Source organism: Aspergillus karnatakaensis, assembly GCF_047715665.1.
Source record: "Aspergillus karnatakaensis strain CBS 102800 unplaced genomic scaffold BJY04scaffold_18, whole genome shotgun sequence".
Lineage (NCBI taxonomy): Eukaryota > Fungi > Ascomycota > Eurotiomycetes > Eurotiales > Aspergillaceae > Aspergillus > Aspergillus karnatakaensis.
This window is the reverse complement of record NW_027395730.1, coordinates 508084-532308: the sequence shown is the minus strand read 5'-3', so window position 1 is coordinate 532308 and position 24225 is coordinate 508084. Positions and strand designations below refer to the sequence as shown.

The 24225-nt window shown below is 39.4% G+C and overlaps 5 protein-coding genes across 5 annotated transcripts; 4 read left to right on the top strand and 1 right to left on the bottom strand.

Annotated features, from left to right (window-relative positions):
* Window positions 1-396: 396 nt before the first annotated feature.
* On the top strand, window positions 397-1457 carry BJY04DRAFT_39126 (uncharacterized protein). The gene is made up of 2 exons (XM_073720277.1): window positions 397-1071; window positions 1141-1457. Exons 1-2 carry the CDS (start codon window positions 508-510, stop codon window positions 1282-1284), a joined length of 708 nt encoding a protein of 235 aa, XP_073572551.1. The 5' UTR covers window positions 397-507; the 3' UTR covers window positions 1285-1457.
* Window positions 1458-14884: 13427 nt separating this feature from the next.
* On the top strand, window positions 14885-16169 carry BJY04DRAFT_217224 (uncharacterized protein; the record flags this gene model as incomplete). Its single annotated transcript, XM_073715986.1, has 2 exons — window positions 14885-15799; window positions 15903-16169. 2 exons carry the CDS (start codon window positions 14885-14887, stop codon window positions 16167-16169), a joined length of 1182 nt encoding a protein of 393 aa, XP_073572550.1.
* Window positions 16170-16221: 52 nt separating this feature from the next.
* Window positions 16222-17387, bottom strand: BJY04DRAFT_186780 (uncharacterized protein). The gene is made up of 2 exons (XM_073710945.1): window positions 17068-17387; window positions 16222-17006 (listed from the first exon to the last, which is right to left on the bottom strand). The coding sequence occupies exons 1-2, from the start codon at window positions 17308-17310 to the stop codon at window positions 16473-16475; spliced, it is 777 nt and encodes a 258-aa protein (XP_073572549.1). The 5' UTR covers window positions 17311-17387; the 3' UTR covers window positions 16222-16472.
* A 1224-nt stretch (window positions 17388-18611) lies between these two features.
* Window positions 18612-20821, top strand: BJY04DRAFT_206920 (cytochrome P450; the record flags this gene model as incomplete). Its single annotated transcript, XM_073713782.1, has 9 exons — window positions 18612-18625; window positions 18987-19183; window positions 19233-19324; window positions 19375-19408; window positions 19458-19656; window positions 19718-20113; window positions 20170-20275; window positions 20327-20620; window positions 20681-20821. 9 exons carry the CDS (start codon window positions 18612-18614, stop codon window positions 20819-20821), a joined length of 1473 nt encoding a protein of 490 aa, XP_073572548.1.
* Window positions 20822-21785: 964 nt separating this feature from the next.
* On the top strand, window positions 21786-23105 carry BJY04DRAFT_186772 (uncharacterized protein). The gene has a single exon (XM_073710944.1). It carries the CDS (start codon window positions 21857-21859, stop codon window positions 22586-22588), a length of 732 nt encoding a protein of 243 aa, XP_073572547.1. The 5' UTR covers window positions 21786-21856; the 3' UTR covers window positions 22589-23105.
* The last annotated feature ends 1120 nt before the right edge of the window (window positions 23106-24225 follow it).

The following is a 24225-nucleotide window of genomic DNA, read 5'->3' as shown; positions in this document are numbered from 1 at the left end:
TCCGATCTAGTAGGGCGCTGAAGGCTGCCGAAGGAAGTGAAGGTGTGTCTGTCGTTTTTCTCGGTGGGGTTGGAGAGTGGGGTTTAGATTCTTACAGTTTATCCATGCGTAGGAGGTCGACCCGAGTGTCCTTGAGGGAAGTGCAGAATATCTGTTGTAACTGCTAATTACTATAGTAGTCAGATAACACAAACTGTCACACTACTCAGTATGTCAATATCTAGGGGTTCATGGAATGGACAGTAGAGACAGGAATTGACCCGATGAGATTCACTTAGAGGACCTAACCAATAAAAAAAAGTATAGAAGGGCGCGAGACTAGGCATGGTTCGATGCGAGCTAGCATACACCAGAGTTAGTCGTAGTAGTAAAGTCGAGGTAGCTCAAAAAGGATCAATGAGGTTCTATTTTTGGCTTCTGTTATGAGTCATAACTAACATGACCGAAAATAAACCCTCTTGGATATCACAACAATATACACACCCCCGAAACCACTAATCATCCAACATGGCAACGCAAGACACACTACCCGCGTCCCAAAGAGCGCTCTTCCTCCCTGAAATCCTCCAGCAGATCATCCACTGGATCTTCCTCGACGAAGAGGGCCTCGAAGTCCACGGACCGGAAGACGAGGACGGCGAATTCGAGATCGAGAGAATCGAACGCAAAGACACACTCTTCCGCTGCGCCCTCACAAGCAAGCTCTGGTTCACCGAATCCATCGCCTTCCTCTGGAAACTGCCCCCGTACCCGGACCTCTACTACCTCTGGAACAACGTGGAAGACCGCCTCGCGCCCATAGCTGATCGACAACGGCAGGCGTTCTTCGCGAGTTTCATCGAGGAAGGGAGAATCAAGGTGCAGTCCGAGGATGATGGGCCTAGCGAGCTGGATGGGGTTGCGTTGCCGGGGTTGAAGTCGCTGTGTCTGGCGGTTCCGTTCTTCGACAGTGTCGTGCCGAAAATTGTAGCGCCGCACTTGAAGAAGCTCGAGATTGATCCGCGCCATGAGGTTTATCCGGACCAGTGGGTGGAGGTGGAGATTATGGGGGTTGTTTTGGAGCAGATCCCGGTCTGTGAACATCGTTCATAAGATGATTAATTTACCCAGTGACTAACAGATTTTTTTTTGTAATTCTAGGAGCTGTTCCCCAATCTTGAGGAGGTCAGTTTCATTGATTGGTGTTTTGTCAAACAGAGGGATTACGAGCGGTTCAAGGAGCGATTGCCTCGCGCTACTATCTTAGAGAAAGATGCTCCTAGTATAGTGCCAGACGTAGAGTAACGCTGGAGGACGGTCAGTGCTATTGTTACTATGATCATGATGGAGGTGCACAGAGGCCCTTCGTCATGAACATTGCGCAATCTCTGGTTACTAGGTCCCACTCAACAATTATAATATTTCACTGTTTGTATGGCTCGCCTAGACTTATTTACGGAGGCCTAAAGCGACACTCGTGCAACATCTCTACTTCTAAAAAATACTGTATACCGCTTTGCTTACCGCTCTAGAAAGAATTTTTTTCCCTTGTAGAGCTAGGTTATTATATAATTATTAAAGGTTTTTCTAATAGCTCCGCAACCTATTAATCTTGAATTATATAAGGAAGAGATTATAGATCTTTTAAGACTAGTTCCTATACTAATACTATTATTTTATACTTGGGGCGCAAGTATAATATTAAAGTTAGTATTCGTACGATTAAGGCGCGTCTTAAAAACTAGGTTATTATATAGAACTTCTCTTAAGGCAGGGACCTAGCCCTTTACGCCCGTATTAAGGTCTTAATATATTATATTAGCCTTAGTAAAACTAATATAATTAGAGTTCTTCGGTCTAAAGGCTATAAGATTCAGGCTCGTATACTAAGATTTATCTATATAAAGCTTGGGATACTATACTAGATATTAAATCTAGTTCGTGACTAGGAACAGGTTAATATAGTTATAAAGGCTTTTTATATAGAGCTTACCTCTAGCTAAATTAAAGGCTATAATTAAAGAATACTAGCAACTTATTTTCAGAGCTAGGGATTACTTATTAGGAGGTACATGTTACTAAATATATATATTTATTAACTAACTAACTTTGTACAAGGACTAGCTCTTCTTATTATACAGCTAACTAGTACCTAAGGCTATATAAAAATACTTATATAACCTGTAGCGTCACCGAGGTACCTATATTATACCTAGGCTAAATTTTATCTGGTTTATTAATAGGTATCTCAAGTTAGCTCTATATAGTATTAAGATATATATAGCTATTAATGCCTATTACAGGTATATTATCTAGGTATATATAGGTATTAGCTCTCGTATAACTATAAGTATACTTAGGTAATTCCTGGATATACTTAAGATTACTTTAAGGCAGCCTTATGTTATGGAAGAACCAACCTCTAGCTTCTTCCTAACCCTAGTAACCTCTTGTAAGCTTGTAATACTTAACTTAACTTACTTAATCCTTCCTTTAAATAACTTTATATCTAACTAGTATAAAGACTAGTTATAATTAGGATTAAGCTTAGTTAAAGTAAGCAAGGCTAAGTATCTTATATATAGAATACTTATAAAGTAATTTGTACGAGTATATTACTATTCTAAAAGTAACTCTAAGATAATAATTTATATTAATCACGAAAAATAAGTAAGACTAGATATAGTAGTAATAAGTATCCTTAAATATTCTTTATTTTAATTACTATCCTAACTACTAACCCCTGTAGTAGTCCCTATAGTAGTTCTTAGTAACTACTTTCCTAACTACTATACCTTATAGTAGTCTCTATAATAGTCTTATATAACCCGTGGTTTACCTTAGCTCTCTTTTATCTGCCTAGTAGCTTTCCGCTAAGGTATACCGGACTATTATCCTGGGGTGACAGCTGTTATCCCGTGACTGCTGTCCTTCCTTAACAGCAGTCCTTTATCAGCTGCTGTTTTCCCCTAGCAGTGGTCCTTAGTAGACTACTATTTTTCTAGGGTTTTTATCCTTTTTAAACTACTATCTTCTTATAGCTGCAGTCCTAACTAACCTGCTATCCTTTTCTTCCCAGCTGTCTTAACCAGAACAACTGTCCCTGTTTCTGCCTTGCGACCCCGCCTTGCTAGGTTCTTAACACTTCCCCCCCCTCTACCGCCTCTATATAGCTAGGATAAAGTATTTTTGAAACTAGCAAAGGCCTATCTTATCTATTATCTATTTATTAGCACTAACTTTAATTCTCTAGGTATATAGCATAGTAAATTCCTTAAACTATTCCTTTATATAGTGCTTTCCTTTAAAAATAATAGTTAAGGGCACCGACTACCTAGTTAAATTAATATATTTAATAGTAGTAACCTACTCTTAATTCCCTAGTATAATAAGCTATAATCTACCTAATATTTTAGCTCTTAATATTACCTTTATTAATATAATTAGGCCTATAGTAAAGCTAGTTTTATTAAAATTAAAGATATCTTTATTTAATATACTATGCTTAACTTTATTCTTATATAGCTTATTAAAAAATAAATAAATAATCTTAGGATCTTTATATAAAGCTCTCTAATAACTAATTTTTTAAGCTATCCTACTTTTAATTTTAGGGAGCCTCTTAGTAAACTCTATTACCTAATTCTTTCTAATAATTATATCCTCTAAGGAGGACTCCTTCAGGATAATTTTAGCTATCTTATAAATATATAAGTACTTAGGGGCTGCTTTATAAATATTAAGTAATACTATTTATCTTATTAAAATATTCTCTTAAAGCAGGGATAGCTTATACTAGTAATTATATTATTTTACTTATACTTAGGCTTCTTAAATTCTTTCTCGGAGAGTATTTAGTAAAATATTATATTCACGCGCTGCGACTATAATTATCACGAATTTTCTATTTTTAAAATCTTTTTTCGCGTATTAGATCCTGTCCTCCTGCTTAACTAATTCTTGTTTTAATTTACGCCTGTATAATAGCATAGTTATTATTAAAAGTTAGTGCTTAAATACGCGTTAGGGAATTAGGGAAAACTACAGACTGCCCGGGATTTACATTAAGCATATACTAACTTTAGAATCCTTATAAAGTAAGATTCTAAACCTTAGTATTAATCTATACTATTTATATAATCCTTAAAAAGAGCTTTTATTTTTTTATTAAGTTTCTAAGTTTGAAGTATACTAATTTAACTAAGCCCTAAGAAACTCTTTTCTTATAATTTTAATATTTAACCCCCGCGAATTAGCTTATTTATAATATTAAAAAAATTAAAAAGATTCTTATAATTAACTTAGATTTCTAAGGGAATAGATTAAGTATCCTTTATAAAGTATAATAACCTTATTATAAATAATTAATTATTATAAATTAATAAGTTAACTACTTAGCTTTATACTATAAGTATTTTCTTAATAAAGAGACTTATATCTAGTAAGATTTTTACTCTTAAATTATAAATAGCTAGTAAAGAATTATTAACTATTAAAAAATAATATATTATAATACTTAAATATAAGCTTATTATTTATAAGTAGCTTACTAAGCTTAATATACTTAAGTCTTATAAGTATACTTATTAATTATCTAAACTAATTTATAAGAATTTTATAAAAAAATATTTACCTAGAGTTTATTTATTATTAAAGAATATACTTTACTTAATTACTAACTATATTAATTACTAGATATTCTATAACTAAATAAATATACTTATAAAAATAAACTAGTTTAATAAAGAAAATAAAATAAACTATATAATACTTAATCTAGATAATATATTTACTACCTTATAAAGAAATAAAAGCTTATATAAATATTATAAAAAAAGTTAGGATAGTTTATACAAGTTCCTTAAAGAAAAACTAGGAAATCTATAAAACAGGCTTTAAGAACTATAGTTTATTATTTTTTATATTTATATAAAACCTAATAAAAAACTAAATTTATATATTTTAAATAGTTTAATAAGATAATTAATAAATTAAGTAAGGATATAAAAAATCCTAAGCTAATTTAGCTTTATATATTTTATAAATTATTATTTTATAAGACCTAACAGAGACGTTATAAATAACTAGAAATATTATATAAATAATAAGACCTTATAAATATAGTTATTAAGCTTTAATCTTTAATTTATATAAATATTAATAATAGCATGTAAAAATTAAATAATAATAGCCCTAGTCCTGTAAGAAGATAGAATAATAATTATAAATATGATAATTCCTATTTTTTAAGAAGTTATTTATAAGGGTTACCTAGTAGCCCTATAATAAATTAAGATTTATAAAATAACTACTTAAAATTACTTACTAACTAGGTAAGACCTTATAAAAAAAGGTTTAAGTATTAAAATACTTATTATAAGTATTATAAAAATAAGTACTAGGTAAAAGATTATCTTGTTTAAGAAAGAAATTAATTTCTTATATAAAAAAACCTTATTATTTATATTTATATAAAAGATTCAAAAGCTAAGAATATTTTTAATAAGTATTTTTACTACGCCCTTTTATTAAAGATAATTATAATTAATTTTTTATTAGGGCATCTTAAAATTCTTTTTACTAAGTATTTTTATTAAGCAAAAAAGTAAATTAGAGTTAAGCCTCTAGTTAAATAAGAATAATATATTTTATTATAAAAAAAAGCTATATATTATAAACTAGTATTTCCTATATCTTAAAATACTTATTAAGCTTTATAATAATTTTTTAATAAGATACTTTTGTTAAAAACCCAGCAAGGCGGGGTTGCAAGACAGAAATAGGGATAGCTGTTCCTGTTAGGACAGCTAAAAAGAAAAGACAGCAGGTTAGTTAGGACTATAATTATAAGAGGATAGTAGTCTAGAAAAGATAAGAACCCTAGGAAGATAGTAGTCTATAAAGGACTACTACTAAGGAAGAATAGCAGACTATAAAGAACTATTATTAAAAAAAAAATTATTATTAGGAAGGGATAGTAGTTATAAGATAATAATTATTACTCTAGGATAATAGTCTAGTATACTCTAGTAGTAAGTTACTAGATAAATAAAAAAAAGCTAAGACAAGCTATAGGGTTATATAAGATTATTATAATAACTACTATAGTAAATAGCTAAGTATTAGTAGTTAAGGTAGTGGTTACTAAGAACTACTACTTAAACTACTATACTAATAATAAGAGAAGGGTAGTTAGGATAGTAGTTAGAATAGAGAATATTTAAGAATACTTATTACTACTATATCTAGTCTTACTTATTCTTCGTGATTAATATAAGTTATTATCTTAGAGTTACTTTTAGAATAGTAATATACTCGTACAAATTACTCTATAGGTATTTTATATATAAGATACTTAGCCTTGCTTACTTTAACTAAGCTTAATCTTAATTATACTAGTTTTTATACTAGTTAGATATAAAGCTATTTAAAAAAAGGATTAAGTAAGTTAAGTTAAGTATTACGAGCTTACGAGAGGTTACCAGGGTTAGGAAGACGCAGAAAGGTCTGCCCTTCCGTAACAACTTTCCTTTAAAAAAAAACTTAAAAATTAGTTTATTAGTGCTTCTAATAGTTATATATATATAAGTTTATTAAGAAATATTATAAAAGTTATATAATATATTTAAATATAAGGGTTAAATATAATAAATAGTAAGGTTTATTATAGTTCTTATTAGTTCTTATAAAAATATAAAAATAAATTAATATAAACTTTATTATTAATTTACTAGCTAGTATAAGGATTATAAATATTAACTAGTAATTATATAATATAATTCTTATTATTATTAATTATTTAAGTAAGATAGCTTATTTTATCCTTATTTATAAAATAATTAAGTATAACTTACTAAAGTAATATTATATAAAATAATTTACTTATCTAAAATACTTATAAATATTATAATAAATTAAGAATTAATTTTTATATAAAGATTCTAGTTTAATTTAATATATTATTTTAGGATTAACTAATTATTAAATATTATATATTATTTATAAATAGATAGCTAGATAAAATACCTAAATAATATCTTAGAATAATACTTATAAAGTTATATTAACTTAAATTGGAATAACTAGGTTAATTTCTTACTATTTATAAAGTTTATATATAATAATTTAAAGTAGGTATTAATAAGTACTACTTTATTTTATATAAAAATAAGTAAGTATTTTTATATACTTGTGCTAGATACCTAACTAGATATCTAAAATATTATAAAAAAATATTATAAATTATATAACTTACTTATAAAGGATTTATAAAAATATTATTAAGGCTTTAAAAAAAGCTTATAAGTACTAGAAAAAGTATTATAATAAGAAGTATATTATTAAGACCTTTAAGGTTAGTAAGTATATATAGGTTAATATAAAAAACTAGTTTTTAATATAATTATCTTATAAGCTAGATATATTATATTATAAAGCTTAATAAATTATTAAATATATTTAATAAAATATATATTATTTAGACTTACCTACAAGGCTAGATATTTATAATATTTTTTATATTTTAATATTTTATAAGTATTAGGAAATAAAAAGAGTTAAGTTTATAAAATAGTTTCTTATATACCTTATAAAGGTATATAGCAGTTGCTATATACTTAAAGCTATCCTTGCGAGGGAGAGGGACACGAACAGTTGTGGATGGCTGTACCAAGTACTATCAGCGAAGGGGAGACTTACCCTCGCGGGTGGCAGCCGGCAAATTCTTGTCATTGTTACCTCCTGGCTAAGCTCACCACGGGTGTTCCTGCGAGGCTGCCTAAAATAATTAAGAGAAACCACGCGATAGGCAGGCAGGCTATTAGAAGGATTGGGTTATATGGTAAGCCTCGCGCGCTAGTTGCCTGGCACCTGCGAGTAGACCGTGAGGCCTAGCTATACAGCAGGAGGCACGGCGAAATAAATAGGAGTAGGGGTAGCAGCGGATATTTTAGTTTTATAGACTACTTAAAGCTTGAGGTTAGCTAACACCTTCGTGAAGCCAGGAAACAAGCGAGGTGATCGCAGAAGCGAGGTGATCGCTAAGAAACAAGCAAGGTGATCGCTAAGAAACAAGCGAGGTGATCACTAAGAAACAAGCGAGGTAATTATAGAAGCGAGGTAATTGCTAAGAAATAGGCGAGGTGATTACTAGAAAATAAGTAAGGTAATCACAAAAATAAGGTAATTATAAAAAAATAAGTAAGGTGATTATAGAAGTAAGGTAATTACTAGGAAACAAGTAAGGTAATTATAAAAAAATAAGTACGGTAATTACTAGGAAATAAGTAAGATATTACTTGTAAGTAATAAAAATAATACTTATATAATAAAATAAGTAATATAAAGTAAGAGATTAATAGTAAATTAATAAATTATAAGATTATATACTTACTATTAATATAATATATAAAGATAAAGAAAAAAAGAAAATTAAAGGAAATTTAAAAAGAAAAAAATCTTATATAAATATTATTCTTTCTAAAGTAAGGTAAATTTTAACTTTACTTATATAGTTATTATTTAAAGAAGGTACTACCTTTATAAATACCTTATAAAGTAATACTTTACTTAATATTTACTTCATGCTTTACTTTAGTATTTATAAGTATATAAAAACTCTTACTTTAAGTAAAGTTCTACTTTATCTAGAAGTTACTAATCTTATATAAATTTTATAAATATTTTATAGAGCTATACTAGTTATAAAGGCTATTTATAAAAAATATTAATATAATTATATTATTTATAAAAAATAGGAGTTTATATATTACTATATAATAGTTAATTATTTATAAAAAGTCTTTTCCTTTTTTATAGTAGCTTTTCTCTTTATAAAAAAGTTTTACTAATTATATAGGGTTTTTACTAGTACTTATTAAATATATATCTAATTTAGATAATAAGAATCCCTGGCTTTAGGGATTAATGCCTATAAAAAAAAGTAATTATAAAAATATATAAATATCTTGCTAGTACTAACTTAGTTATAGGCTAACTAAGTATATACTAACTTTAAAATCCTTATAAAGTAAGATTCTAAACCTTAGTATTAATCTATATTATTTATATAATCCTTAAAAATAGCCCTTATTTCCTTATTAAGCCTCTAAGTCCTGAGTATACTAATTTAACCAAGCCCCGAGAAACCCCTTTCTCATATATAATCTATCTTGCTCTCCGGGCTAAAATTAAAGCTTATATTAAAAGTGGTTATTAGCCAGAGCTTAAGCTCTTAGAAAAGCCTACTAGGACTTTTAATTAGGATCTACAGCATATCCTAGATAGGATAAAAAAGGTAGAGTATAATAGAGAACCTAATAAAAACTCTTGACCGCTTTAGCCTTATATAAAGGAGTATCCGTAATATTTTATATAGTTGTGAAAAATAATATTCATGCAGATTTTTCAATATACCTTTATTAGAACTTTGTCCTGCAACTAACTAGCCTTATAGTAATATATAGTCTTATAGATTATGCCTTGCTATAACAAGTAAATCTTCACGCCCTTAATAGACTTATACAAGACTATTATAATACTATACTAGCCACTAGCCGCCTTATATAAAGCCCGAAACCTCTTATAAGAGAGAGGTTATTAGCCTGCTTAATAATACACCTTCTAGCTCTTTATAAAAAGCTCTTTAAGTCTTTACCTTACTACTAAAGCAGTCACCTACTAGGCGGTTCTAGCACTATAACTATATAAAAAGAGTAGAGTAATACTAGCAGGAGGCTATCTCCTGTATAAGAGGTATTATAGTATAAGGAATAGCTGTTAAAGTTAAATTTTATTTTCTTATATAAAAGAGAATTTATAGAATCTAGAAGCTTTTATCCTGTGACCTTATTAGCATATTATATTAAGCTTTAAGGTTAGATCTTATTAATCTAATTAACTACTTTATTTAGATGTTTGCTCTATCTAGCTATATCCTTATATTATTATATTATATAAGGACTTTATTAAATACTATTTAATCTAGGAGATAAAGAAGGATATATACAAACTCTAAAATAAGAATAACCTGTGCCTTGTAACTGCTATCTAATCCTAGTTATATCTAGTTTATCTCTAGTAATTATATAATAAGGCACAGCAAGTTAGCTTTATACTTAATTAATATAAGATTATAGGCAAGAAGGACTGCCTAATTTATATAATTATTATAAAAAATAAGATTTAATCTATACCTGATCTAGATTAAACACTTACTAAGAAGCCTACTAAGAAGAAGGTAGCTGTGCAAGAGCCTAAGGTTAAAGCTAAACCTAAGGCTAAATCAAAAGCAGCTATACAAGGATTTAAGATTAAGGTAAAGCTAGCTTTAAGAAAGTGTCTAGTCTCGTCCTTAGAGGATATAAAGGAACAGGATATTAAGAAAAAGGAAGACTTCCCTAACTTAGAGGAGCTCTTTATACAGGAGGAATAAGAAGAGGATAATATTATATATTATACAAGAAAGCGCTGTATAATTTGACCTAAGGATATTAAGCGCTCTATAGATTATAGTCCCTTTATTTAAGGACTTGATTCTATATCTTTTAGCTATATAATTAGCTTAAGATTAAATATCTACCTATTAGCCTTAATATCTAGCTTTCTTGTTATCTTAAGTACTAGTATACAGGCTTTAATATCTCCCCTTACTTCTATTAAATTATCTATATAATTCTTTTTTTTAGCTTACTTGAACCTTGTAGGGCCTTCTAATATAGTTATATTATTAGGTTAAAAATATATACTTGCCTGCTGATAAAGTGCCAAGCCATTTTTTAAAGCTATATAAAACTTGCTTATCCTACTAGCTTTATATAATATTATAAAATCTACTGATTTAAACCTCTATTATTAGATAGATAGTTATTACTTGGTTAGTAATATAACATATATAATCCTCTCTTCCTTTTCCTTTTCCTTAATACTATTATTATTACTATAGTGTATAAGGCTGCTTCTTAAGTCTATTCCTGCTTTATTCGTGACCTGCTGCTAACTTCTATATATAATAGGCTTGTTTTAATAGGTTTACTTTATAGTAATCTAATAAGAACAAGTAGATTATATATAATAATAGTAACTAAAACTGTAATAATATCCGCGCGCCTGCTATTACTCTAGAGGGCTTCTTTAAGCGGCTGTATAAAGCTACTCTTTCTAGTTAGAATCTACAACTCCTTATCCAGGGTCAAGATCTGATTAGTACTTATATTTATATATTAGAAGGTAAATATTTGCTAGGCCTTCTAGGGCGACCTGTATTTTTTATATATAGTAGTATAATAGCCAGGCAAATTAAGTAGTATTATCCTTTATATATTAATACCCTACTAATTTAATTAAGAGGGGTTCGGCTCGCCTAGCCATATATTAGGTACTATACTAAGTATAACTACTATTCCTTTACTAAATATTATTATATACCAGGCAAATTTAGTAGAGCATATACTAATTATAAATAGCCTAACCTAGCAAGTTAGTATTCTATACAAGATAACTTGTGGCTGGAACTAGAGCAGGATAAGCTTGGTCTACCTAGTAAAGGAGAGGATATTTATCTAGGGGAGACTACTAATAATATAATAAACTTAGATCTAGAAGAGGGTAATCAAGAACAGCTAATTAACTTGGCTCTTAAAGATAATAATAAGAATAATCTAATTATCCTTTAAAGGTATATATAATATTCCTTATTATTAGGCTAGATATAGTGCACCTAGCTGACCCTAGTTATATAGGGCTATATATAATATCTAAGTAAGAACTTGGACCTTTATATAGTGCTTGGGATAAGTAACTACCTAGTAAAATAAATTAAGTTATTATATATGATAAGATAGTGTTTCTGCTGGCAGAACTTCAGGCGAATACTTTACATTACACCCAAAGTGGAGATGATACACGAGTGTCGCTTTAGGCCTCCGTACTTATTACGCTGGCCGCCCCGCGCCAGCCATACCCGCGGGCGGTCAGCACCCAATGCGTCGGATTCTAGTACAGGGAGGGGGGTGGGGTACGGCATCCTGATCAAACGCTAGGGCAAGAACATTTTTTTGGTGTAAGCGCTAGTATTCTGCTAGCTGTAAACTTAACCACCTAACTTGCTTAGTTTTACTATACAGCTACTTATCCTAAATATTATATAAAGGTACAAGTTAATGCTTGGGTATTGTACACAGCCTATATAACTAGGTAAAATAAAATACCTAAACGCCTAACGCCCAAAACACCTGCCCGGGAGTATAAGATATAGATATAAACTAACCTAAGTTAATTAAGTTTTCCTTATCCTTATTTTCTAGGTTTAAGTTAATTAGATTTCTAGCTGTTCCCTAAATTAACTACCTTGTACCCCCCTAAGGTTAACCCCTAGTTACATGCGCTTAAGTCCTCTAGAGATAGTTTTATATAAAGTACTAAATAGCGTGATTGGGCTACTTATAATTAGCGTAGGCTCTATTAAATACTCCTAGTAAATATATATATTTAGTAAAGGGACGGAGCCTATTATCTTTTTAGTACTTAAAATATAGTACGCTTAACTATTCCCCCTGAGATATAATTAACAGGGTATTAATATATAAAGGCTAATATATTCTTATCTATTCTGCGTTAATACTACCACGTACGATTCTCATAGAACGCCCTGGAAGGGAAAGGATTTACCTTTATACGCGGTTATAATAAAAGCGAGCAAGCTGTTGACCCCTAATAGGGAGTAGAAGTAGTCAACCCTAAGAAGTCTATATATACAGACTTTTAAGGAAGGTACCCAGGTCTATCTCCGGCCAGGCCGGCTTAATACTATACTAATTAATAAGTCTTTGTATAAACAAAGCCATTAGCTAATATTATAAATAATATTATATATCTTTTAAGGTTCGGGCTTTTAGATTATAGCCTTCAACCTTTGAAGCTTAAAGTATCTCCTGATCTAAAAGGCTAACCTGATAGATAAGAACTTTAATACGTGTATAAAAAACTATATTATATTATGCTATACGATTCCTCTTCTGCATGCCCTATAAGCTAAGGCGGGCCTTGATTATACGCTCTTGAACCTAGATATTATAAGCTATATAAAGAATTCTAGTAATATTTGATACTGTTGTACTAGTCTAATATAAGTTTAATATCTTAGCTTTATATAGCTTAAGATTAATTAAAGGTCGCGGTATCTTAACAGGTATATAAAGGTTAGGAAAGGAAGATAATTAATTAAAGTATTAAGTATTAGGTATAGGCGGTAGCTATCTATATAGGCGGTAAGTACTAGCGCTTACACCAAAAAAAAACGTTCTTGCCCTAGCGTTCGATCAGGATGCCGTAGTGGGGGGATGTGCTTGGGGTGCCGTGCTAAATCTATCCTGCCCGCGCACCCGCTAATTACCTACCCTTAGCCCGTCCGGCCGGCGCAGTGGTGGGCTCTATACCTAAGGATCTTATATTTAATCAAGCTTAGAAGTCTTAAGTAATTAGTTTAGTTTTGAATAGTATATTCAATAACTTTTTTTTTCTAGTCTATTCTAGTTCTAAGATCCCTATAAACCTATCTTATCATTACTAGCCACTTAAGAGCTACAGTGATATTAATTTACTGTGGCCGTAATGATTCGCCGCCGCGTACAGGTGGTTGATCATCCCAGAGAAAGATTGGTTAACCAACATCGTTCAGTCCACGTCCTGATTGTAGAGGCATGTGATATTAACGACGCGGGTTTGTTTGCGTCGAGTAACAGGGGCCTTTGAAGTGGCCTGCATGTTTATTGTAGATCCAGTGGTAAATACCTTATAAATGTTTGCCCCAAGGCCCTCGGGGCCCGGCTTCTATACGCAGCAATCCGCATGCCCGGGACTGCTTGTTGCTGAAATATAGCCATGTACTCGATTGGTGCTGTTATCTTGTATTGGGCATTTAGCGCGGGGCCTCCTGCTATCGGGATTCAGAACACCCTTTTCCACCTCCCCCCTCCCTGGAGTCACTCCCCTCCATCTCGTTGCCTCGTTAACGTCACAACCAGCAAGATACATGAGATGATGCTACAATATCTACCACCGGAACTCATAACCGAGATCTTCCTAGCTGTGCGTTACTCTCTCAAACTAACACAATATTCCCCCCCTCTCTACCCCCTCCGCCCCCACCTCATCCTTGCTAAACCCAGTCATAGCTTGAAAAGCCCGACCTATCTGCACTCAGACTCGCTTCGAAACAGTTGGAGTCCATAGCGACACCACTGCTCTTCAGAAATCTCACGATTCATCAAAACGAAAATGATCTGGCGCATTTCCCCATCCAGCGCGCCCTTAGGCTGAGTTTCGGCAGCCAGTGCAATCTTCTCCATCTCTCCAGGAGAGTTGAGTTGAAAACAGACTTCCGGGCTAATTATACGAGGCGATGTCCACATCATTCTCGGACTAGAGGGATGGATGATGAGAGTGATGATACCTGGGATACTAGGAATGAAGGTGGAGAGGAAGATGAGGAAGAAGAAGAAAGAATAGGAGGTGGACCAAACACCGCAACGCAGGAAGAGAATTGCAAGCAAGAGGAGAGTGTAGGAAAGTCCGGAGAGATATACGAAGAAGGGGAAGAGCCTGGAAATGTTGATAGCAGTAGTGTGGAAACGCGATACCCCGATGACGACCTCCTCGAGCCATATGAGCTGACAGATGCAGAGAAGCGCGACGTCGCCAGGTACATGCACTGGGAGTACGACGGGGAGAATCCAGTCCGGTTCACCCAAATCAAGAACCGGGTCATGGCGATGTTGATTCGCTGTCGAGAGGGGGCTTTAACCGAGTTCAAGTACTGCTGACACCTTCTCTTGGGGTCTCCGTGTTGTCTGTTACGCTGCGGCAGTATGCTAATGGGCGTTTCTACTACTAGTTGGGATTTCGGAATATGCTGTCCCTGGGCGGTTCTAGGTGCCGGTGGAATCCTTCCTCGGCGACAGAAAACCTCGAGACACTACAGATCACCAACGATTCCGACTGTCACGGGCATGACTACTGGCTGACGGACTTTCCCAAACTCAGACGTCTGACGTGGATACCGCTCACCTGGAGAGCGGATCTAGATGCCTTGGCCATGGGTCTGGGAAAATTCGCCCACCAACTCACTCTTCTGGAGCTTGATATCTTTGAATATGAGAGAAAGTCGAGCGGGGGATATAGGCCATACTATTTCAAGTCCAAAGAGGAATACGAGCGCCCAAACTATTTTGCTTGGGAGATCATGGCCCTCGCTGTAAACCAGAAGACACGTGTCTTTGATTCACTGGAGCGGCTATACCTCTGTGGAATCCCGTTCAAGATGGCAGAGTTGGAGATGGCGAACGCGTTCAACTGGAGCAAACTTCAATCATTGCATCTGCGATTTTGCTCGGGATGGGCGGAATTCCTACACCAGATAACAAGATCTGGGCAGAAAATCGATTTGAAGTCCCTGACGCTGGAACCATCCCCGGTCCTGGAACTCCCAGGAGAAGAGGTTGACGCAATATGTTCATTTCTTCGTGCCTTCACCGGGCTTCGTAGCCTCTTTCTCTCTACGAATGGAGCATACGGCACGCTAGAGATCTGGGGAGCGGTTCTAAGCCACAAGGCCACGCTGAAGACATTCGTGCATAATCAACGCGTCCCGGCGAGCTTTTGGTCCGCAGATTGGGACGGCGACGATGATTTCCCTCCACTCGATCCACCGAAGTTACCATTCACGGCGCAGGAACTTGAAATGGTGCAAGATGACCCAGCGACCAACCCGCTCTCGCAGCTGGGTTTAGAGTTCCTGGGACTTAGTTTCCCTCCTAACGAGCTGGTAAGTTATGCCTATTGCCGCTGTTGTTCTCCCTCTTCTGATTACCATATAAAACTCGGTGGTCCGTATTGATTGAATAACCATTTACTTCCTTAATCGCCAGACATGTCTCTTATTACCCTTCACCAAGGGGCATACTACCCTCCGGCTCCTCCACATCCGGCAAGCTGGCGGCTACACGGACCAATACGACAGCTGGGGTGTTGATTTACACTACTTTGATTATAAGAGTGTGCATCCCAGGCCTTCGCAGGATCTCGTGGATTTTGGAAACTGTGGGTCTTCGGGCCCGATGGCATCCCTTCACTTGAGGGCCTGGCGTTTGGAGACTTTAGTTATGGAAATCGGCAATCTCGGGACCGTTACTTGATTATGAATAGGTTGACCAGCCCACCACTAGACGTGAAGTTTGCGCATGAGCTAGCGGCTTGTCCGCAGAATGAGTTGAATTATTTGGATTTGTTTCCATGGAGGTTTGAATATGAGTGAATGGTGGATAAATGCGATGCAGAGGAAGGGGTTGAGATGGGTGGGTTTGTGATGTTTGGCTTGTATTGCTTTGTGTCAGTGCTTTTGTTGGAATGGGGAGGCCGACGGATTGGGTTTCTAAGAATCTACAACCACAAAGCATAGGAAACTCAAGCCTCTAGCAGAGTAGTCTTCATTACCCTTTCTACCTGGAAACCATCTTACCCCTAGGAAATAACCCCACAATCTCCTCCGCCCTCTTACGCCTCTGGTCCTGACCCGCCTGATCGTCCGTATGCTGATCCCGAGCGCTGTACGCTCGCTCAACCAGCGAGCCGATCGCATCGGACGCACCGTGCCCTGTTCGGGGCGAGAATTTGAAAAACCGGTAGCCTCGCTGGGTTGCAAACGCCTCGGCTTCCGCGTGCGACACGACGACCTCATCTTCACTTTTGACCTGGGCGCCAATGATAGTTGCAACGAAGGGAGAAGCCCCGTCTTTGCAACGACTGCGCATGGCCTCGCAAGTAGCGACAATTTCGTCCCATGATTCGGTCGATGAAGCGTCGTAGGTGAAGACGAGGCAGACGTGCTGATATATGCTGATCATAGCTGCGTAAGGCCACAACTCCTGCGCGCGCATGAAAGAAATTGTATAGATGCAATCACCGCATACAAATCGGGACTCGAAGGTGTCTGTGGGGTCGTACCAGCCACCGTCTTGCTCCGTCTGGGAGAGCTATTAAGACCGGGCGTGGTTCAGCTCAGCTCGGGGTATGTTGTGATGGGTAGGTGCGTACATAGTAAAGATCGCTGATGGCCCCTTTGGCGTTCGCGACAACCACGACCATATTTCCCTGTGTCTTTATCTTGCTGGTTACTTCGCGGGGTAACGATGCCAACTCGCTATGATTGATGGCGCGAGGGGGTGGGCCAACGGGTTCAGTCTTCGCTATCGTGGCTGGTGCTGATGGCTCGGGCTTGCTGTCGTGGCTGCGCTTGCCACGAAGCTTGCGAAACATAGTCTTCGTGCGAGACAGCATGGCGGAGAGGTGTTTCGGTTGACTTTTGAAGATGATCTGCGGTTGTCAATGGTTCAAGGAGTCGAAGAAACGTGGAACAGGGCACGGCGGCCTCTTGAGGTCCGGCCACTGCGCTAAGATACCTAGTCATTGGCCCACATAACCACTTGCTATTTAGTCGCTTTAAGCGCGAATTACAAGCTTACTGCGTAGAAATGGGTGGTAGCTAGGGTCAGTGGTCCCTTTTGCCAGTAACAAGCTATAAACTATATTCTACGGTGCTGCCTTTCGTTGCCGCCAGCTAGCTCCTGATTTTTCAGTTCTTAAGGACCCGGTGGGACGTTCACCAGGTTTGACATCGCATTCAATATAGAATTTTAACTACCCTACAGGAAGAGGTGACAAGGTTGGTAATCTCGGCAATCACGGGTCCTTGCGAAGGCGAACCAACGACTCCGTCTCTGTCTCCGCGCCCTCATCGCGCTGGATAGTTGTCTCAACCGTTCTCAGGCTTGATAGTTCCATTGGGACCTTTCTTTCTTCTGAAATAGCTGCGGGGCTTGGTCCAGGGTTTGGATTGCGATAATACTGCTGTTCCTCAGTGGAGTGAGCGTTAAAACAGAGGCGGGCAACCCTGCGATAGTTATAGGCGGCGGGCGGGTGGAAGATTGAAGCAGATGATACCCGTGAAGCATTCGGTGATCGACCAGTACGAGGTGGAGACCGTGTCATCTGGATTTAGGAAGTCAGTCGACTGAACACTACACTAGTAATCCCGAGGAGGTACATGTGGCGTTAGTAGTGGTTGCGTATTTGACCACAGCTCCGAGTCGGAGAATACTGACTGTTACACTACAAAAGTCACCAGTCAGTAGGCTGGAGGCATGACGTATCCCGAGGGAATCCTACAAGAAACCAAGCCCGAACATGGACAAGGGTAAAGATTATAGCGAAGCCCATGAAAACACTGGTGACGATCGGCGTGATGTGAGAGATATCGCGAGGTGCAATGAGGGATCAGTGCGTTGGAAACATACTCAGGGCTTGTTTGATTGTACATGTCATAGCAACACAGCCGCTGATGGTCTGCTGGAGCCAGGTATCCGTGCTAATGCAGTCAGTATCAAGTGGAGAGCACGATGAATGTGAGGCTCCTGCTTCCATACAACTTGCCTGGCTTCAATTAGTCCCGATTTGAAGCGCAATTGCTTGCAGCCTACCGCACGGAGTGGCATCTGCTGGGAAACGACACCAAGTGTCAGCAGAGCAACAACCCAGATCCTCCATATCATTGTAGCTGGAGGGTAGAACCAAGTGCCACCATGGAGGTGCGACGGTGATGGTAAAAAAAAGGACACAGCTGTGCTTGATCTTGGCCCGGGCACAGGTGTAGGACGCTAACCTCTGTCCTAGCGAATCTCGTTGGAAAGACCCCGAGAACTGACCAGGATCTCCCTTTAGTGCCGGGCTCGACGAGCCAGAATCAGTTAGCCAGTTCGAGCGGTGGTTTCAAAGTCATTAAACTCGCACTGAGGTCGCATGCTAGTTCGTCCTCCAGCATGGCCAGACCAGCTCATCTCCTCCGAGACTGCGCCGCAATCAAATTACCTTATTAAGGGCAATTTCCCAGCTAGACGCGTCTGTCACTCTGGATTTGAAATCGACCAAACGAAAGATGGAGACCTCGTTTTTCCAAGCAGAGCTCTGATAGTTCAAGGCGCTCTCATAGGAGTCATAACCTACTGGGTGATCTGGATTGTCTACGCCCGATACTTTCACCCTCTTTCTAGATTTCCCGGTCCTTTCTGGGCATCCATAACGAGAATATGGACCCTGCTCCATGTGCTTCCTGGGGATGCTGAGAAGACACAGAGGGCACTGCATGCAAGATATGGTGTGAATACTGCACCAGACCTCGCTAATCCTGAACTGATGATCTGCAGGCCCCGTCGTTCGCATCGCGCCTAACGAACTGGTGACGAGCGACCCTGGAGCCATCCAAACGCTCTATGGCTTCAAGAGTTCCACCGCGAAAGTATGGCCACTGCACAGACCACGATCATCGGTCGCTAATTTTCTAATTAGACCGACTTCTACTTGGCGTTTAGACCACCCTGGGGTACGTGGGGGCCTGCAGTCCTACACTAAATGAGAGCTGACCATCGTAGCGCGATTTCCCGATCATTTTTCGTCCGAGGGTGGAAAGCAGCACGCAGCCCGCCGTCGGATTGTGAGCCATGTATATTCCCTAACAAGTATTCTGCAGTCAGAAGAATACATCGACAAATGCCTGGATGTATGGGTTGACAAGCTGGGGGAAATAGCCGATCGTAAGGACTCATTCGATCTGTGGATATGGACTCGAATGTAGATATCCCCGTTTCTGGTGGCTTCGTCAATTCTTGATCGGTGCTAATTGCTGAGCCAGGTACGCATACGATGTCATTGGCGAGCTGTACTTTAGCAAGATGTTTGGCTTCCTCGAGGCAGGAGGCGACCACCTGGGGTACATCGGTGCAACTGACGATCTGATCCCAATTCAATTCTTGGCTGGTAATATGCCAACATACATCCGAAGCTTCTTTATGCTAGCTGGGATTGTTCTTATCCCCAAGGTCCGACGTGCTTTAAAGGCGCTGGGTGATCTCACTGAGGCAACAAACGTCATGCTCAAGAACCGCCTCGCTAGTCTCCAAAGTGCTGATTCAGACTCTGTGCCCCAGCGACAGGACATTCTCGGCAAGTTGCTTAACATATCACAAAAGAGAGGCGACGAGTTGGACTTTGTTCTAGACGACATCAAGATGGAATCATTTGGCGGGTTGTAAGAATATCCTATCGATTCACCTCATAGTCGCTCATATGCTAACAGGCTGCCAGTTTTGCTGGGAGCGAGACAACCGCAGTCACCCTCTCTGGCATCCTCTACCATGTCCTGCGTACTCCGACCGTCTACGCAAAATTAACCGCGGAGATCGATGCCGCCGTGTAAGCAAACCAACTCAGCTCCCACATCACCTACCATGAAGCAGTTAAGCTTCCTTACTTATCTGCCTGCATCAAGGAGGGAATCCGTATGCATCCGATTACCGGTGTCTCCTTCCCCCGTCATGCACCTTCGGATGGTTGTGAGATTGGCGGGCGTTACATTCCCCCCAATGCCCGGATCGGAGTCAATCCCGGCATCATCCATTTCGATAAGACAGTCTTTGGAGAGGACGCGGACCAATTCAGACCAGAGCGCTGGTTAGAAGACGAAGAAGGTGCCAGTAATATGGATCGGCATGTTATGCAGTTTGGAATAGGGGCTCGGACGTGTCTTGGGAAACACGTGAGTATTTATTCATTTGAGCAGTACCTCAGGTTTTGGAGCTGATGCTCTCCTTCCTAGCTGTCGATGTGCGAAATCTACAAGGCAGTCCCGCAGATCCTGAGGACTTTCAGTCTCGAAATGGTGACTCGGGAGCTGCAAACGACATCGTATTGGTTGCTTAAGCCAGTCGCTATTGAAGTGAATGTCCGACGACGTTGAGACAACATATGTATGTAGTGGAATCAAATTACGTGGATATAATCGTGCGTAGACAGCGATCTTTGCATGATTCGTCATCTCATCTCATCCTAGCGAGCAAGGGCGCCCCGCCCGGGGAGTGTCGGCATGTACTGCAGCTATGAAGACCATAGCGTGGTTTTAGGGCTCTCAGTGTAGGGTTTGCGAGATGGACTCAAGCCTCTAATATCTTTATCCAAGGCCATGTCTCTGTCTGTAGCAGGACAAGGTCCGTGTCCCTCGTGCAATGCTAGATTGACCTCCACATGCTGAGCCGTGTACTCCGATGACGAGCAGACTCTGACCTTATTGCCTTATCATGCAGTAGAAAGCCGAGGCATACACAGCCAGATACTCTACGGTGGAGAGTTGGTCCGTGCGGAGTACCCCATTGACGTGAGCCGAGGTTGCTTTCAATCCATCTATTTAATCTCAGAACGTCCAACAGACAGCTTCCTATTACCACCACCTCATATCGTGCCATGGCGTCCGTACCACCAACCGAGCTGCGCCCGAGTTGGACTACTTCCATAGCCTCCTGGTTGGTTTTGCGCGGCGACCCTCTCGCATGGCTGTTTTCCGGAAACTCGCTGGAGCTCTATTATGAAGTCGGTGATCCGCACTCACAGCTGTGCGCCGCATTAGCACGCACTCTTCTCCCAAAGCTCAATTGCCCACTGCGGATCTTGTTGGTCCCGGCTCCGATCGCTTTCGGCCTATCCGGAGGAGCCTCGACAACGTCGCTTCGCAGCTACTGATGCGACTCGGCTCGCCTCCTGCTACAGCTTACCACCCCCAATAGATATACCAAGCACACAGCACGGCGCGGTTCTAGCTTCCCTCAGTCGGGTTGATAACGATGCTGCAACATTTCTTTATGTTGAGCAAGAATGCTTAACGAAAACAGCAGCTAAGGAAGCCCTTCCGCCCCCTACAGACACGGAGCTTCTGCATACGCGGCAGAAGCTGCAAGCAAACGCAGCACGCCGCAAGAAGCTCGGCCATTACCTCCCAGCCATGTGGCAGTACCGAGGCGAGTGGTTCTGGGGGCTTGATCGCCTCCATTTCCTCACGCAGCGCCTGCAGGCACAAGGCGCAGTCGCGCAAGGGACAGTAATCGGCGATTTCCAGCCATCTGCGCTCCCGGTCGCGATACCCGCACCCAATACCCCTGTGGAATTCTGGTTTAGCTTTCGCAGTCCATACTCATATCTTGCTGCCATCGAGCTGCTTCGTCGTCGGAAGTTCGGCAAGATCCCCAATTTGATAGTGCGACCAATCCTTCCAATGGTCATGCGTGGGCTACCAGTGCCGCTAGCAAAACGGTTCTATATTGTTCGTGATGCGAAGCGTTGTGCCGATGCATTGAATATCCCCTTTGGTTGTATTAGCGATCCAGTCGGGGAGGGAGTTCTGCGATTGCTAACGCTCTTCCCACGCGAGGCTCCTGTGGATCAGCAGCTACTGTACTGTGCGGCTGCAGGGCAGGCAGTATGGGCGGAAGGGTTGGATGCACGTCGAGATGATGTGCTGCAAAGTGTGATACAGCGGGCAGGCTTGGCCTGGGAGGATTCGAAAGGCTGGCTGGTGAACGGCATCGATACAGTATTTGCAGAGGCAAACCTGGAGGCCCTCTTTGAAGCAGGGCTTTGGGGTGTGCCGAGCTTTCGTTGTGGTGCTTTAACAACTTGGGGACAAGATCGGTTATGGATGGTCGACCAGGTATTGTTTGGCGTTGAGGGGATCTGATATTCATTTACATTCAATAAGGCAGTATATACCTTTATTAAGCGGCAATCGGTTTCCCACTTTGCGAGAAGAGCCGGACCAGGGCGAGTGAAGTGCTGCCTTTCTCAGAGAACGCTTCATACTATTACCTCTATACCTTGATACTCTATGGATGTTATAAGTGAGATTGCTGAGATAGTCAGAGGAGAATCGAATAAGGTATCTACAAAAAGGGCTACCTAAACCGAGGCCGCCGTTTGGACTCTGGCAAGGTGCAAACGGATCAAGCCGTTGCCTCTTAACTATTCCCCTGAAGGGAAGCTCCTTCTTTCTTTCTTCAAACCTGCTGCTATTGACCCATCAGGATCACACCCAGCTGTTTCGAATCTGATTTCCATCCAAGCCAAACCAGACGACTCGAAATCCAGACATCCCCAACAATGGCTACCAGCAACCTCCCTCTGAGGCCGAGAGCTATTTGATCGGCCGGCTTGATCGCTCTACGGCCACTGCCCTGATAAAACTGCACGCTCGCCTGGAAAAGATTGGCGCCGAGCTTAACCGAATCGACGAGGAGCAAGCTACTGCTCAAGCAGCGGATCCGAATATCAGCACCGCCAGCCAGGCGTCCGATTGCCGTAAGGAAGAGCTGCTTAATGAGGTACTAGCGCTGATGCCAGTCTACCGTGAGCGGATACCCCCTAACCTACTATACCCGATATTCGGTATGCTAACCACCGTATCTGTCTTGCTAGGCGACCTTTTGCTCTCCGATCCCAGCCTTCCACTCCTCCGCGCTCTAGCCTTGACCAAGCAGTGCACCCATAATGGAGCCCTAGGCGGGGGTGTCAGATCCAATGCGAATGTCGACAGGGTGCAGCGCGGGCTGATACTTGCAGCTAGCTTCCTGCTGGTCATCGACCCGCTGTGGACCATGCCTCCCGATCATTCCTTGGTGTACAAGCTGGTGCTGGGAAACACTATGATGGTGCTTTTCCTGATACTCGGATTGATGGACAGCACTGTTACGCTGGGCAGGATAATGGTGACAAGCTCGGTACGCTACACAGCCATTTCTTTCCCCATTGTTTGAGTTTGAGCTGACTGCTTCATGGTAGATTTATGCCTTTCTTATCGCCGCATGCTGCTGGGCCAAGGTGGACAAGGCGTCGTAGAAGGCAGTCACGCCGAGCCATGCTGGCGAATATGTGCAGGGATGATCTTTGAATGGGCCTGTTTTGTACTTATGAAGTAAAAGAATCCAAACGGTCATTTCGGTCTGCCCTGTATGTGGCGGAAATCCATCTGGCGTACTACCCAACCTCTGCCAGCTATGTGTTGACAGACTTCCTCTTCAACTCTGTAGTCTCGTATACCTTCAGGATACTTCGCTACAGCTCTATTTCAAGCTGACAGGTCGAAAGGAAGCGTCAGAAGCCAAAGTTCAAGTATCGGCAGTGCTTTCAACAACAGCAGAATATACCATCGTCTTTTAGTCGTGAGTGATGCAGATGGTAATGGTAGTCAGAGTTGGATTTTTCTTCGCAAGGCCAATCAGTGTTATTCTTAGCGGTATCGACGAAAGCTCTCGACGCTGAAGCTGCATGAATGCAACAGAGCGCTGGCTAGCTTGAGATACAACAATATCCTTCCTGTAA

Excerpts from the sequence above, each read along its gene's own strand:
- BJY04DRAFT_39126 (XM_073720277.1), top strand. The coding sequence starts at position 508 with ATGGCAACGCAAGACACACTACCCGCGTCCCAAAGAGCGCTCTTCCTC. Across the intron at positions 1,072-1,140 it reads TTGTTTTGGAGCAGATCCCG|GAGCTGTTCCCCAATCTTGA; the intron begins GTCTGTGAACAT and ends TTGTAATTCTAG.
- BJY04DRAFT_186780 (XM_073710945.1), bottom strand. The coding sequence starts at position 17,310 with ATGCTGTCTCGCACGAAGACTATGTTTCGCAAGCTTCGTGGCAAGCGC. Across the intron at positions 17,007-17,067 it reads CCATCAGCGATCTTTACTAT|CTCTCCCAGACGGAGCAAGA; the intron begins GTACGCACCTAC and ends CGGTCTTAATAG.
- BJY04DRAFT_186772 (XM_073710944.1), top strand. The coding sequence starts at position 21,857 with ATGTGGCAGTACCGAGGCGAGTGGTTCTGGGGGCTTGATCGCCTCCAT.